Source organism: Littorina saxatilis, linkage group LG13 (genome assembly GCF_037325665.1).
Source record: "Littorina saxatilis isolate snail1 linkage group LG13, US_GU_Lsax_2.0, whole genome shotgun sequence".
Classification (NCBI taxonomy): domain Eukaryota; kingdom Metazoa; phylum Mollusca; class Gastropoda; order Littorinimorpha; family Littorinidae; genus Littorina; species Littorina saxatilis.
This window is the reverse complement of record NC_090257.1, coordinates 20,231,084-20,244,351: the sequence shown is the minus strand read 5'-3', so window position 1 is coordinate 20,244,351 and position 13,268 is coordinate 20,231,084. Positions and strand designations below refer to the sequence as shown.

The 13,268-nt window shown below is 40.8% G+C and overlaps 1 protein-coding gene across 1 annotated transcript; it reads left to right on the top strand.

Moving 5' to 3' along the window:
• The first annotated feature begins 1,313 nt into the window (after nt 1–1,313).
• Nucleotides 1,314–12,814, top strand: LOC138946054 (uncharacterized). Its single transcript, XM_070317574.1, has 4 exons — nt 1,314–1,470; nt 3,413–3,551; nt 5,655–5,785; nt 12,594–12,814. Exons 1-4 carry the CDS (start codon nt 1,426–1,428, stop codon nt 12,666–12,668), a joined length of 390 nt encoding a protein of 129 aa, XP_070173675.1. The 5' UTR covers nt 1,314–1,425; the 3' UTR covers nt 12,669–12,814.
• Nucleotides 12,815–13,268: the final 454 nt, after the last annotated feature.

The following is a 13,268-nucleotide window of genomic DNA, read 5'->3' as shown; positions in this document are numbered from 1 at the left end:
CCGTCACTCTTAACTTGAGATATAGAAAAAGTCAATTTTCTTGGAAGTAGCTTCAGTGGACTTACTCGGTTTTGTCAACACTTGACAGAATAGTCAGTAAAAATATTGACCGAATGTAAGAACAGGCCATGGAATGTCTCTTGATTCAAGGGAAGCAACACTCTTACAGAAATAGAAATAATTGTTCCGAGATCAGTGGTTTCCCTTGGACAGTATGCTTTTGTGACAAAATGAAATCGTGTGCGATACGACGAAATCAATTCTTTGGGAATAAATATTATGTTTACATGAGTTTTCACGTTTCGGCCGTTTAGACACAATCTATGCATCAACAACAACAAACAACAACAACAACAAAAAACACTGTCAATTAAGGCCAGAGATGGCACGGAATTTAAAATTTGTTTTTCTATAAAGCTTTTAAATGTTTCGGTTTTAAGGTTCTTAAAGGCACAGTAAGCCTGCTGTAAACCATCACAGATACTGTCAGGCTTTTACACACAGTACAAACACCATTTCATTTAAACACTCACCGCTTGAGAACATTCTAGGAGCCCTCCGTAAAGAGCGAGCAATTTTCAAAGAATTTATTTTTGCGTGGTTTATCTTACCTCTGAGCCATCGTGAACCCGTGTAATCCAGTTTCCCTTTTTTTTTTTTTTTACAATTTAGCCGCCAGTTTGTCATTTCAATGCAAATCTCTGTAAGCTTATCTGCAATAGCACGTTATTGTGTACCTTTGAATCTGAAATGCAACATTGAAACGGTTGTGAACTGTGATGATTTACGGGAGGCTTACTGTGCCTTTAATAAAAGTTGTTTTTTGTCCTGTGATAATTAAATGAATTATGTGTCGAAATTGGCGTTTTTGTGTGGCTTTTTCCGATAAAACATGTAGTTTTGGGGGATCATTTTTCTTCCAGAAAAAAAATAGAAGTATGTTTTATTTTATCTTACTCTAAACAGGTCACTGTAGGCAATAACAGAGCAATTTCTTCGTATTTATGAGTGTGTGTGTGAGTGTACGTGTGTGTGTGTGTGTGTGTGTGTGTGTGTGTGTGTGTGTGTGTGTGTGTATGTGTGTGTGCGTGCGCGCGCGTGTGTGTGTGTGTGTGTGCGTGCGCGTGTGTGTGTGTGTGTGCATTTGTGGGGGGGGGGGGGGGGATGCACGTACGCACACACACACACACACACACACACACACACACACACACACACACACACACGCACACGTTGACTCATAAAAGTACAGCACTACTTTTTCTCTCTGTTTTTATCTGTCTGCCGCAGCCATTCCCTCGTCACGTTGACCCCAAGTGCCGCTCCTAGTATTTCCTAAATCCATATTTAACGTACGTGACCCTCTTACGAGACCAGGATCAGACGGAACAAATCGTCCTGCCCAGAAGACAAGATTCTGCAACCATGAAGGCCTTAGTTCTACTCTCTCTGGCGATTGCCTGTGTATACGTAAGTCTGCCAATAATCTAAAATTATTTCTCATTGAGTTTGTGTGTTTGTCGTTGTGACCAGCTGTCTACTTGTCCAACCGACTGTTGGTCTGTCCGAGTGTCTGTCCAGACTGTCGGATTGTCCAGCCGTCTGTCTACATATCTGCTCGTTCGTCTGTCTGTCTGTCCGCCTGTCCGCCAGTTTAGTCGTTTGTTTCAACATTGTGTTTGTCTCTTAATTTTGTATGATGGGATGAGCGAGGAATGATTTGAACCATTTAGTTGTCCTAAAGGCAGTTTGCAAAATCAGAAAGTAACATATGTGGAACAAAACTGCTCACACAAAAACTCTGCTTCAGACTAAAAAAAATAAAATAAAAAAAGGCTTCAGTATGAGCATACGTATCATTAAAGCCAGTCAGATCGATGTATTTCTAAAACGGAATTTTTTTTTTCTTCTGTGCATACAAGTCTTAATAAAAACCCCAAGAAAGTTAGGTTGTTAGAACGTTTGTTATTGACAAAACAATACATTCACTTTGAAAAAAAGAATTATTCTGTTATAATGATAATGAATTTTGGAACTTTGGCAGTCTCTTTGTTTTTGGATTTATTCATACAAGTCTTAGCTTTTATCAAAACTTATTCTTTAAAAAGCTGAACCGTACCTCGCCGTGTTGTCTTTGTTGTTGTCTTGAATGGTACCCACTGGCTGTTATCTTTCAGACTGCTCCAAGACAAGTAGAATTCTGCCAGAAACATCAAGTGCTGCGCCTTATCTACTCTTACTTTTTAATTCTAGTGGAAAAGGTAGACCCCTTTTCACACAGAGACTAAGCACGTTTAACCTCTTAATATAACTGCCACAATACAAGTCATTTGAATTGTGTATTGTGTACGTGATTGTGTTTCCATTTATTTAAAGTTCATTTGTTTTTATATGTGTTGTTGCTGTTATTAAGATTATTATATTTAAGATTGTAAGGCGCTTAAAACCATTTTAGGATTGGTGCCCTACAAATACCCCTATTATTTTTTAAGTTATTGTTATCATTATTAATACGTACGAAGTACGTTTTTTGTGATGTCGAAAAAATCAGTACTCTGACAAGGGAAACAACAGCAGTATAATTATTGCCATTTGAGGTGCAGCAAACTGATTGCCTCCCCTGTTTCAGATGTGGTCTGGTTGTTATACCTTTGTTATGTTATGATTTTTCAATACATTGTTAACTAAATTCTTCCGGCAGACAAGGTGTATACACACGTCTAGTTCTAACTAAATGTCCGTTGATCTCATCTTGTTCCTTGTCTACTTTGTCCCCCCCATACCACCCCCCCCCCCCCTATCCCATATTGTCTTATCTAATTCCACCCCCCCCCTCCCCCACCATCTTCTCCACCCTGTCGTCCTTTTCCCCTTGTACACACACCGTAGGAGAAACCAGGCTCGTGTGGGAGAAATCTGTCACCAGCCAACTGAATGTAACGTTAATGATTTAATGGTGGTCACCAAACTGTCCTCAGGTTCATGTGGGAGGAATCTGTCACCAGCCAACTGAATGTAACGTTAATGATTTAATGGTGGTCACCAAACTGTCCTCAGGTTCGTGTGGGAGGAATCTGTCACCAGCCAACTGAATGTAACGTTAATGATTTAATGTTGGTCACCAAACTGTCCTCAGGTTCGTGTGGGAGAAATCTGCCACCAGCCATAGTTAATGATTTAATGTTGGTCACCAAACTGTCCTCAGGTTCGTGTGGGAGAAATCTGCCACCAGCCATAGTTAATGATTTAATGTTGATTACCAATCTGTCATCAGGCTCGTGTGGGAGAAATGTGCCACCAGCCATAGTTAATGATTTAATGTTGATTACCAAACTGTCATCAGGCTCGTGTGGGAGAAATCTGCCACCAGCCATAGTTAATGATTTAATGTTGATTACCAATCTGTCATCAGGCTCGTGTGGGAGAAATCTGCCACCAGCCCACGGACTGTGAGCAGGGCGAGTGTTGTCAGATCCTCAGCCTCTTTCCAGTGGTCAGCAAGCGACAGCTAACCGGTATTCGCCCCATCGAGATCCATGCCAGAGACCACGGTGAGACTCTTGGTTTAAACAATGTTTTTTATTTATGTTTTTCTTGTTGATGAAATTGACATTGTCATCAAGTGAAAACAACAGCTGTTGCAGATAATCAGTGCATCATTCTACATCACAACGTCACATTGAAAATGCCAAACACACAAACAAACAAACACACAAACAAACAAACAAACAAACAAACACAAGATATTTTAATGACTGTTTGGTGAATGTGCGTTGTGTACGTTGAGTTTTGTTTTACATCTTCATAAGGTGTTCATAAACAAACAAAGAAAAAAACCCAAAGAAACAAACAACGAAAGAAAGAAAGAAAGAAACAAACAAACAAACAAACAAACAAACAAACAAACAAACAAACAAACAAACAAACAAGCAAACAAACAGTGAAAAGACACCCTTGGGACCAAAGAAAACTGTCCTTACATCACAGGTGTCCTCTTACCATGTATATTGTATTTAAGTTAGTAGACACAGTGATAACAGAAAGTGTCCTCTCGTGTGAGGTGTCTTTCAATCAGAGGGGTCTTGAAATTGCAGTTCTCTCAAAGTATTGAACAATAACGACATCAAGGTATTAAAACTCGTCAATGGTGACATGTCAATTATAGCTAGCAAACACAATTCTTTTTTCTTTTTTTCCGTTTTGCATTCCAGCATTCATATTTTCTCAGTGCCAAGCTCGCTTACTGCGAGGTGAACTCAAGCTAGAACCCTCTCCAATGATTTGCACTAAGAGTTTTCAGTCCCGTTAACAGAGTTATTCATATTTAATACGTTTCGTCAAGCTCATAAGAAAAATACCTATATAGGCATTTCTGTAGTAAAACTACAGGGGAAGCTACTGGAAGGGTATCTATCATGTGTTAGAGAGTACAAACTCTCAGACCATCGGGAACCATTGCCACGGTAACGTAAGCAAAACTGCCGATCTCGTTTCTTGAGTTAGGCACTTTTTCTTAATGATACAGGAATACTTGTTGGCTCACGTAAGTGTAGCCTATGCGATGCTAACTTTTGTCTGTCTGTGAGTGCGTGCGTGCGTGCGTATGTATGTCTGTGGTAGAAACTTTAACATTTGACTGAACACCGAAATACTAATTTTACCTGGTTATTATTCAAGCAACAGAATCAAAGTATTGAAGCAATGATCAACATTTTGTCGGCACGTATGTAGTTGAAGTGTGTATCTAAAGAAAACGGCTGGTGGGTTGGGTTTTTTTTTTTTGGGGGGGGGGTAAAAACAGGTGACTGGTTTGTGTCGTGTGTGGTATGTAGACCAGGTCAAGGGTCAAAGGTTAGGTCAGATCGCGTGAAGGATTGTGGTATAGATACAGTTATCACCGAGCTGCAGTTCGCCGATTCGGAGAAGACGATTTCACATTGTTCGGTTTCGTAGCTCCAGAAAAATAGATAAAGAAGATACCAAAGGAGATTTCCTACAGGTTAATCTGCACAGCGTGTTTCCAGTGTCTGCGCGAGGAAGCGCTGTCGAAAGCGCAGTGTCGATCTGGCCATCTGGCAGTCGTGTCCCCGTAAGTAGGGCCTAGGCTACAGACAGACAGATCTAGATCTAGTGTCTCGCACTCTTGCACCGTGTCACCTATGCTTACTGTGTATGTGTGTATGTGTGACGGAGTGATTGAGTTTGTGTTACTGTTTGTCGATTTCTTACGTGAGCCTTGAAGGCTTCGCCTCTTGTTTTGAGAATGTGAAGGTATGCAAAAGCTCTTTGTGGGTTGTTATGCAGTTTTGCTGATTAAAAATGTTGCGGCTAGCTCTTTATCTCAGGTTTATCCAGCTGTCACCGCTCGAGATAGGCAGTTAGCAACTTATAACTAAAATGAGATAGGCAGATTGTTCAAAAACCAAAGAATTTTTGTTGCGTTTGTCTCAAAACATCAAAAAAGGACATAGGCAATTATCTTATGAGCGTGACGGTTTACTCTATCTCAATGTTCAAGTAATGTTGGTCTATGTCATGTTTTATGTTTGTTGTCATATACCCATCACGAACAAATTTCTCTGTTGAAATAATTACGTTTTTTATGTCTATGTCTAAATGTTCACAATAAGCGGCTTTCGCCTTATTTGGCACAGGCACCTGCCAGGTTTACCACAAGCAGGGCGAACGGTGCAACTCCTTTGAGCACGTCAACGGTTACTGTGGCTGTGGACCAGGTCTGAGGTGTCACGGGGAGGAGGTCAAACTGCCCTCGGCTACTGTTCAGGTGATTGTGTTGCGTGTGATGGATAGACGGAAGGGATGAGAGAAGAAGAAGAAGAAGAAGAAGAAGAAGAAGAAGAAGAAGAAGAAGAAGAAGAAGAAGAAGAAGAAGAAGAAGAAGAAGAAGAAGTTGAGAGAGACTGGGACTGAGACTGAGACTGAACTTTATTTTACAAGGATAAAATAAATTCAAAAAACAAAGAGACTGCCAACGTTCCAAAATTCAGAGTAAAAAAACAAGAAAGGTAGGTTGTTGGAACGTTTGTTAGTTTGTTTGTTCGTTCATGGGCTGAAACTCCCACAGTTTTTACGTGTATGACCGTTTTTACCCTGCCATTTAGGCAGCCACACGCCGCTTTCGGAGGAAGCATGCTGGGTATTTTTGTGTTTCTATAACCCACCGAACTCTGACATGGATTACAGGATCTTATTCGTGCGCACTTGGTCTTGTGCTTGCGTGTACACACGGGGGTGTTCGGACACCGAGGAGAGTCTGCACACAAAGTTGACTCTGAGAAATAAATCTCTCGCCGAACGTGGGGACGAACTCACGCTGACAGCGGCCAACTGGATACAAATCCAGCGCGCTACCGACTGAGCTACATCCCCGCCACGTTTGTTAGTGAATGTATTGTTTTGTCAATAACTAACGTTCCAACAACCTACCTTTCTTGTTTTTTGAGTACAAGGATAAAGGTTTAAGGCTGGGCCTTTTTTCTTACAATCTGTCCTTGGGACGACAAACACACAACACAAAAACAACCCGTTAGAGAGAAAGAGAGAGAGAGAGAGAGAGAGAGAGAGAGAGAGAGAGAGAGAGAGAGAGAGAGAGAGAGAGAGAGAGAGAGAGAGAAGCAAAGAGAGAAAGAAAGAGAAAGAGAGAGAGAGAGAGAGAGAGAGACAGAGAGAGAGACAGAGAGAGTAGAGAGAGAGAAGCAAAGAGAGAAAGAAAGAGAAAGAGAGAGAGAGAGAGAGAGAGAGAGAGTAGAGAGAGAAGAAAAAGAGAAAGAAAGAGAAAGAGAGAGAGAGAGAGAGAGTAGAGAGAGAGAGAGAGAGAGAGAGAGAGAGAGAGAGAGAGAGTAGAGAGAGAGAAGCAAAGAGAGAAAGAAAGAGAAAGATAGAGAGAGAGAGAGAGTAGAGAGAGAGAAGCAAAGAGAGAAAGAAAGAGAAAGAGAGAGAGAGAGAGAGAGAGAGAGAGAGAGAGAGAGAGAGAGAGAGAGAGAGATAATGAGAGAGTGTGAGAGAGAGAGAGAGAGAGAGAGAGAGATAATGAGAGAGTGTGAGAGAGGGAGAGAGAGAGTTAAGGTGGAGTGAGGGGTGAGGAGAGATAGAAGGAGGGATCAAATTGTTGATGGATGAATGGACAGGGTGGGGAGGGATGGGGAAGATTAATAGATTAATGGACGGATTGACGGACAGGTGTGTTGGCTAGTGGATAAACGGACGGATGGTTTAGGCGATTACCCGCACAAACTGTAACGCATTTTTTTTTATTCAGAATTTTATTTGACGGTCTTGCTGAATTGATTTCTTCGTGGGGCGGGGATGTAGCTCAGTCGGTAGCGCGCTGGATTTGTATTCAGTTGGCTGCTGTCAGCGTGAGTTCGTCCCCACGTTCGGCGAGAGATTTATTTCTCAGAGTCAACTTTGTGTGCAGACTCTCCTCGGTGTCCGAACACCTCCGTGTGTACACGCAAGCACAAGACCAAGTGCGCACGAAAAAGATCCTGTAATCTATGTCAGAGTTCGGTGGGTTATAGAAACACGAACATACCCAGCATGCTTCCTCCGAAAGCGGCGTATGGCTGCTTAAATGGCGGGGTAAAAACGGTCATACACGTAAAATTCCACTCGTGCAAAACACGAGTGTACGTGGGAGTTTCAGCCCACGAACGCAGAAGAAGAAGAAGAAGAAGAAGATTTCTTCGTACATCTGGCAATGGCTGAAACATTTCCGTGTCCTACGTACAGAGTGAAGATATGCTACCAACAAAAATGCTAATAATGTTTACATCTGTAGTCCAAATTACTTCAAATTTAGAGTACATTAATTTCAACTAATGTACAACCAGTCCTCACAGTGACAAGTTTGTTGGTCAAATAATTGAATTTTTTTCTCCAAATTCAGGGATCAACTCAACACTAGGAGACTTGAAATTTAGTGGTAGCCAAACAAACCCTCCAGTTTTGGGGTTATTTGAAGGACAGAGTATACCATAACCAGCCTTAGACAATCAGTGACTTGACTACAACAATTATTACAGGCAGGATCAGGGCATTTCCCATGGAGGAATGCGTTCATGTAATTGGTGAAATTTGCACGCCATTGCGCAAGTGTAACTTTACAACGAAGGGGGTCATTTTTCCAGTCATTTGAGTTTAGCGAATATCTTCCGAGTTGCTGTGCATGAACTTCAGTTTGTTCTCGACCTTTCCACAAAGTTTCCAGTTTGTATGTAAAATGGTCCGACTTTTCCCTTCTCTCCAAAATGTGTTCCAAATTACACCTCCGAAATTGTCCACTACACCAACGCTTTCTTGTCTAGGGATTGCCCTGAATTTAGCTGTAACTGCTTTTTTAACCCCTTCACTGCCACAGTATAACAGCATTTTGGTATTGCTGTGCGCCAGGGCAAAATTTTGCTTTCTTCGGTAGGTTCACTAATCTGTTCACTGCTCGATCATTTATTGAGATATCTCTTAGATCTTTGGCATGTGTTTTGCTTATACCCTTGGCTATTATGTGATAACATGATCATTGGACTTTGTTTGTGATTGTTATAGTAAATATTGATATGACCATTTTTGTCAAAAAATGACAGTTTCCGGACTTCCACACACACATTGCAGCACATAAAACCACACAAAACACTGCTAAAACTGGTGTCAAACATCAGGTACTCACATTACAGCCCATAAAAGTATTCTTCTGTGTGGTAATCCATAAATCACTTCTTGTAGAGCTTCCAGAACACTGTATCGCTAGAAAACAGGTCTACGAGTTGAGGTCCGACTTTCGGCTGTCATTTTGAATCCTATAGATCGGTTCGACACTTCTAAGAAAGTTTTTGTCACGTGGTACTAACTTATCCGAACGGACAAAGGGAAAGAACTGTGCTTAGTACCCCTACAAGTAATTGGACCAGTTTTCAATATTACCTCCCATCAGTTTAGTTTTCAGAAATGTTGCTGATGTAAATGCCACGTACCTAGTACGTATATGGGCGTATGACAAACCGAAAATGACCACACACCTAGTACAAGCTGGGCAGTAAAGGGGTTAAGGGCAGCGATGATCTGGGGGGTGAATTGGGTGTTTTTGTGTACTCAGACATTCAGATAATTCATAAGGTCGAAGTCTGTAGGGTTTAAATCAGGTGAGTATGGCTACCGCTCAATGTCAAAGTTCGTACTGTTGAGACTTTTTTTGAAATTGCACAAACGTCAGACTGTTTCACCTTCAAACTTTGTGGGCTGGTCATGCACAAGCTGAAGTTATAGTGTACCAAATATGAAGTGACAGATGTCGATGTTTTTAGCAATGTTGTGGGTTGCATTTTTGGAGGGGTCACCCTGTACCTTAAACAAAATATTAACATTCTCAATATCTATTCTTGTGGGATTTTCCCCCACGCATTTTCCGCATTGAAGAATATCTATTAACACACGCAGCTGCAAACACTTAAGGTATACAATATAAACAGACCGAGAAATCATTACACAGCCTAAGCAGTTTTATTTTTATTTTTATCAAGTTCTTTTTGTGGCTTCCCTTTTGGAACGTATGAATAAAATATTAGGTAATGTCAACGACTATTTTGAAAGCTCGTTTGTTTGATTTAAGAACAGATTATTTGCTTTTGAAACCTTGTTTCTTATGTGTCATGAAATATCTGAACATGGCAGATGATTTGTTTACTTGCGTTTTATGAATTGGGTGCTTATATTAAAAAATTGGTTGCCGTCAGGTCCGAAATGGGGCTGTACGTGTGTGTGTGTGTGTGTGTGTGTGTGTGTGTGTGTGTGTGTGTGTGAGTGTGTGTGTGCGTGCGTGCGTGCGTGCGCGCACGCGCGTGCGTGTGTGTTTTCGTGCGTGTATGCGTGCTTACGTGCGTGTGTGTGAGTGTGTGTGTGTGCGTGTGTGTGTGTGTGTGTGTGTGTGCGGAGAGAGATTCCGAGGGAACTACCGGACCGATCTTCATGAAACTTTGCATACAAATTCTTCCAGATGATACCCCGAAACCTTTTTTTTCCCCATTTTTCAATAAATGTCTTTGATGACGTCACATTCGATTTTTTTAAAAGTAGAGGCGGCACTGTCACGCTCTCATTTTTTAATCAAATTGATTGAAATTTTGGTCAAGCAATCTTTGACTAAGATTGGACCAAGCGATTGTATTTCGGCTTGGAAGCTCAAAAATAATTAATTTGTTCATAAAAGTTGTCATCAGAATTGAATTTCCGCCAACACATTTAAAAAGGATGACACTGTATGCCGTATCTTCTTCTGAATCCAAATATATATAGATATGTCATGCTGACTATGAAATCTGCCCAGAATTACAGAAAATCGGTGTATGTCTATTAGGTAACTACGTTCGTACGCTCCGCCTCGCCACGCTTTGCTATGTGGCGATGATGATTGGTTTTCAGTGTTAATAATTCAAAACAAACCGGCACGGTTGGCCTAGTGGTAAGGCGTCCGCCCCGTGATCGGGAGGTCGTGGGTTCGAACCCCGGCCGGGTCATACCTAAGACTTTAAAATTGGCAATCTAGTGGGTGCTCCGCCTGGCGTCTGGCATTATGGGGTTAGTGCTAGGACTGGTTGGTCCGGTGTCAGAATAATGTGACTGGGTGAGACATGAAGCCTGTGCTGCGACTTCTGTCTTGTGTGTGGCGCACGTTATATGTCAAAGCGGTGCTGCCCTTCGTGGTCGGCTGGGCGTTAAGCAAAAAAAAAAAAAAAAAAAAAAAAAAAAAAAAAAAAAAAAAATTCAAAACAAGATAGACTGCTAACGTTTCAAAATTCAGAATAAAAAAAAAACATAATAAAAGAATTGTAGGTTATAAAGGCACAGTACGCCTCCCGTAAACCATCACATATACTGTCAGGCTTTTACACACAGTACAAACACCCTTTCATTTACACACTCACCGCTTTTGAACATCCTAGGTGCCCTACGTAAAGAGCAAGCAATTTTCAAAGAATTAATTTTGCGGATTGTCTGATAACAAAATCGGAAGGTGCGTTTTGGCGCTAGACCTAACTTTTGAAATCTAAATAATAAATTGACAGCTTGTTACACAAACATTCTTAAATCATAAAGGAATTCTTTTTTTCCATCAAGACAAGGTCAGTACAATTCGAAGTTTTAAAAGTTTGAAAAAAGAAAAGGCCGGAAGCAGGGTCACGCAAGGCCGTGGTTCTCGTAGCAGACGACAGTAATGCCTATCGCCAGTTCCTCTAAACAGTCAAAAGCCATCGCTAGAATTCGTGTGAATCACAGCCGTTTGGTGCGTTTAGATTCAGAGGTACATAATAACGTGCTATTGCAGATAAGCTTACAGCGAGTCGCATTGAAATCACAAACTGACAACTACATTGTGAAAAAAAGGAAACTGGATCACACGGGTTCACGATGGCTCAGGGGTAAGATAAACCACGCAAAAATAAATTCTTTGAAAATTGCTCGCTCTTTACGGAGGGCACCTAGGATGTTCTCAAGCGGTGAGTGTTTAAATGAAAGGGTGTTTGTACTGTGTGTAAAAGCCTGACAGTATATGTGATGGTTAAATTAAATTAAATTAAATTAAATTAAATTAAATTAAATTAAATTAAATTAAATTAAATTAAATTAAATTAAATTAAATTAAATTAAATTAAATTAAATTAAATTAAATTAAATTAAATTAAATTAAATTAAATTAAATTAAATTAAATTAAATCAAATTAAATTAAATCAAATCAAATCAAATCGACGGGCGCAGTGGCGTGGTGGTAAGACGTCGGCCTCCTAATCGGGAGGTCGTGAGTTCGAATCCCGGTCGCTGCCGCCTGGTGGGTTAAGAGTGGAGATTTTTCCGATCTCCCAGGTCAACTTATGTGCAGACCTGCTAGTGACTTAACCCCCTTCATGTGTACACGCAAGCACAAGACCAAGTGCGCACGGAAAAGATCCTGTAATCCATGTCAGAGTTCGGTGGGTTATGGAAACACGAAAATACCCAGCATGCCTACTCAAAGAAAGCGGAATGAAGCTGACTATGCTCTTAGAGTATAGTGTGGGGAACCCAAATGGGCAAACGAGCTCACACGTAACCAGACAATTCTGAAATTCTGAAGAAAAAGAAGAAATCAAATCAAATCAATTCAAATCAAATTAAATCAAATTAAAATAAATTGTAAATGTAATGTTTTGTTTTGTGAAGAGTTGAACGTTTCAATAAGGCCAACAAAAAAGTCTGTTTACGGTAACATAGGCCAACAAAAATAGGGTCGGTAGGTCGGGATTTTTTTCCCCCCCAAAAAAACATATTTTTAAGATATTTTGCCAAAAAACAGACTTTTTTTTAATTTTTATTTATTTATTTGATTTTTTTCCCAAATGCCAAAAAAGTCTAGGGTCGCGCGAAAAAATAGGGTCGGTCGGGATACCGTAAACAGACTATTTTTTTTGTGTGTGCCTAACCTAAAATTCTGTTACATTTTTTAAAAATTCTGGTTTTCAGTGTTTTAATATCGCTTCAAGCGACTTGTTCTAAGTGTGCTTTAAAATACCTTTTAACATCTTGTTTGCATGCATCTCGACAGCCTGCCCGCCGATCCATGATCGCCCCTCGACCCGGCTACACCTGGGAATACAAGTGTACTGCTGTGACCAACTAGGCGTGACCAGCAGGTAGCAGCACTACCACTCAACCGTGCAAATGAAATGACAGCTCTCCTTTTACCCCCTGTGCGTTGATACAACTTGGAGTGTGTGTTGTGTTGAGATTGCACCACCGAACTGAAGATATATTTTTGGAAAACAACTTTCTGTGTTTGGTCTTTTCATGTTAGTTATTTTTTTTTCTTTCTTTCTTTGTTTTTCTGTAATCGATTGTCTTTTGTTTGTTTATGTATTTTGTTTGTTTGTTTGTTTGTTTGTTCAGCAGTGGTACCATGGTGTACCCATAGGCAGGGAGAGAGAGAGTTGGAGAGAGATAAATAGATTAAGAGAGAGAGGGAGAGAGAGAGAGAGAGAGAGAGAGAGAGAGAGAGAGAGAGAGAGAGAGAGAGAGAGAGAGAGAGAGAGAGAGAGAGAGAGAGAGAGAGAGAGAGAGAGAGAGAGAGAGAATAAGAGACAGAGACAGAAAGAGAGAGAGAGAGAGAGAGAGAGAGAGAGAGAGAGATAGAGAGAGAGAATAAGAGACAGAGACAGAAAGAGAGAGTACATACTTTTGCTACAGACAGAGGTGCGGCAGACAGACAGACGCACAAACAGCC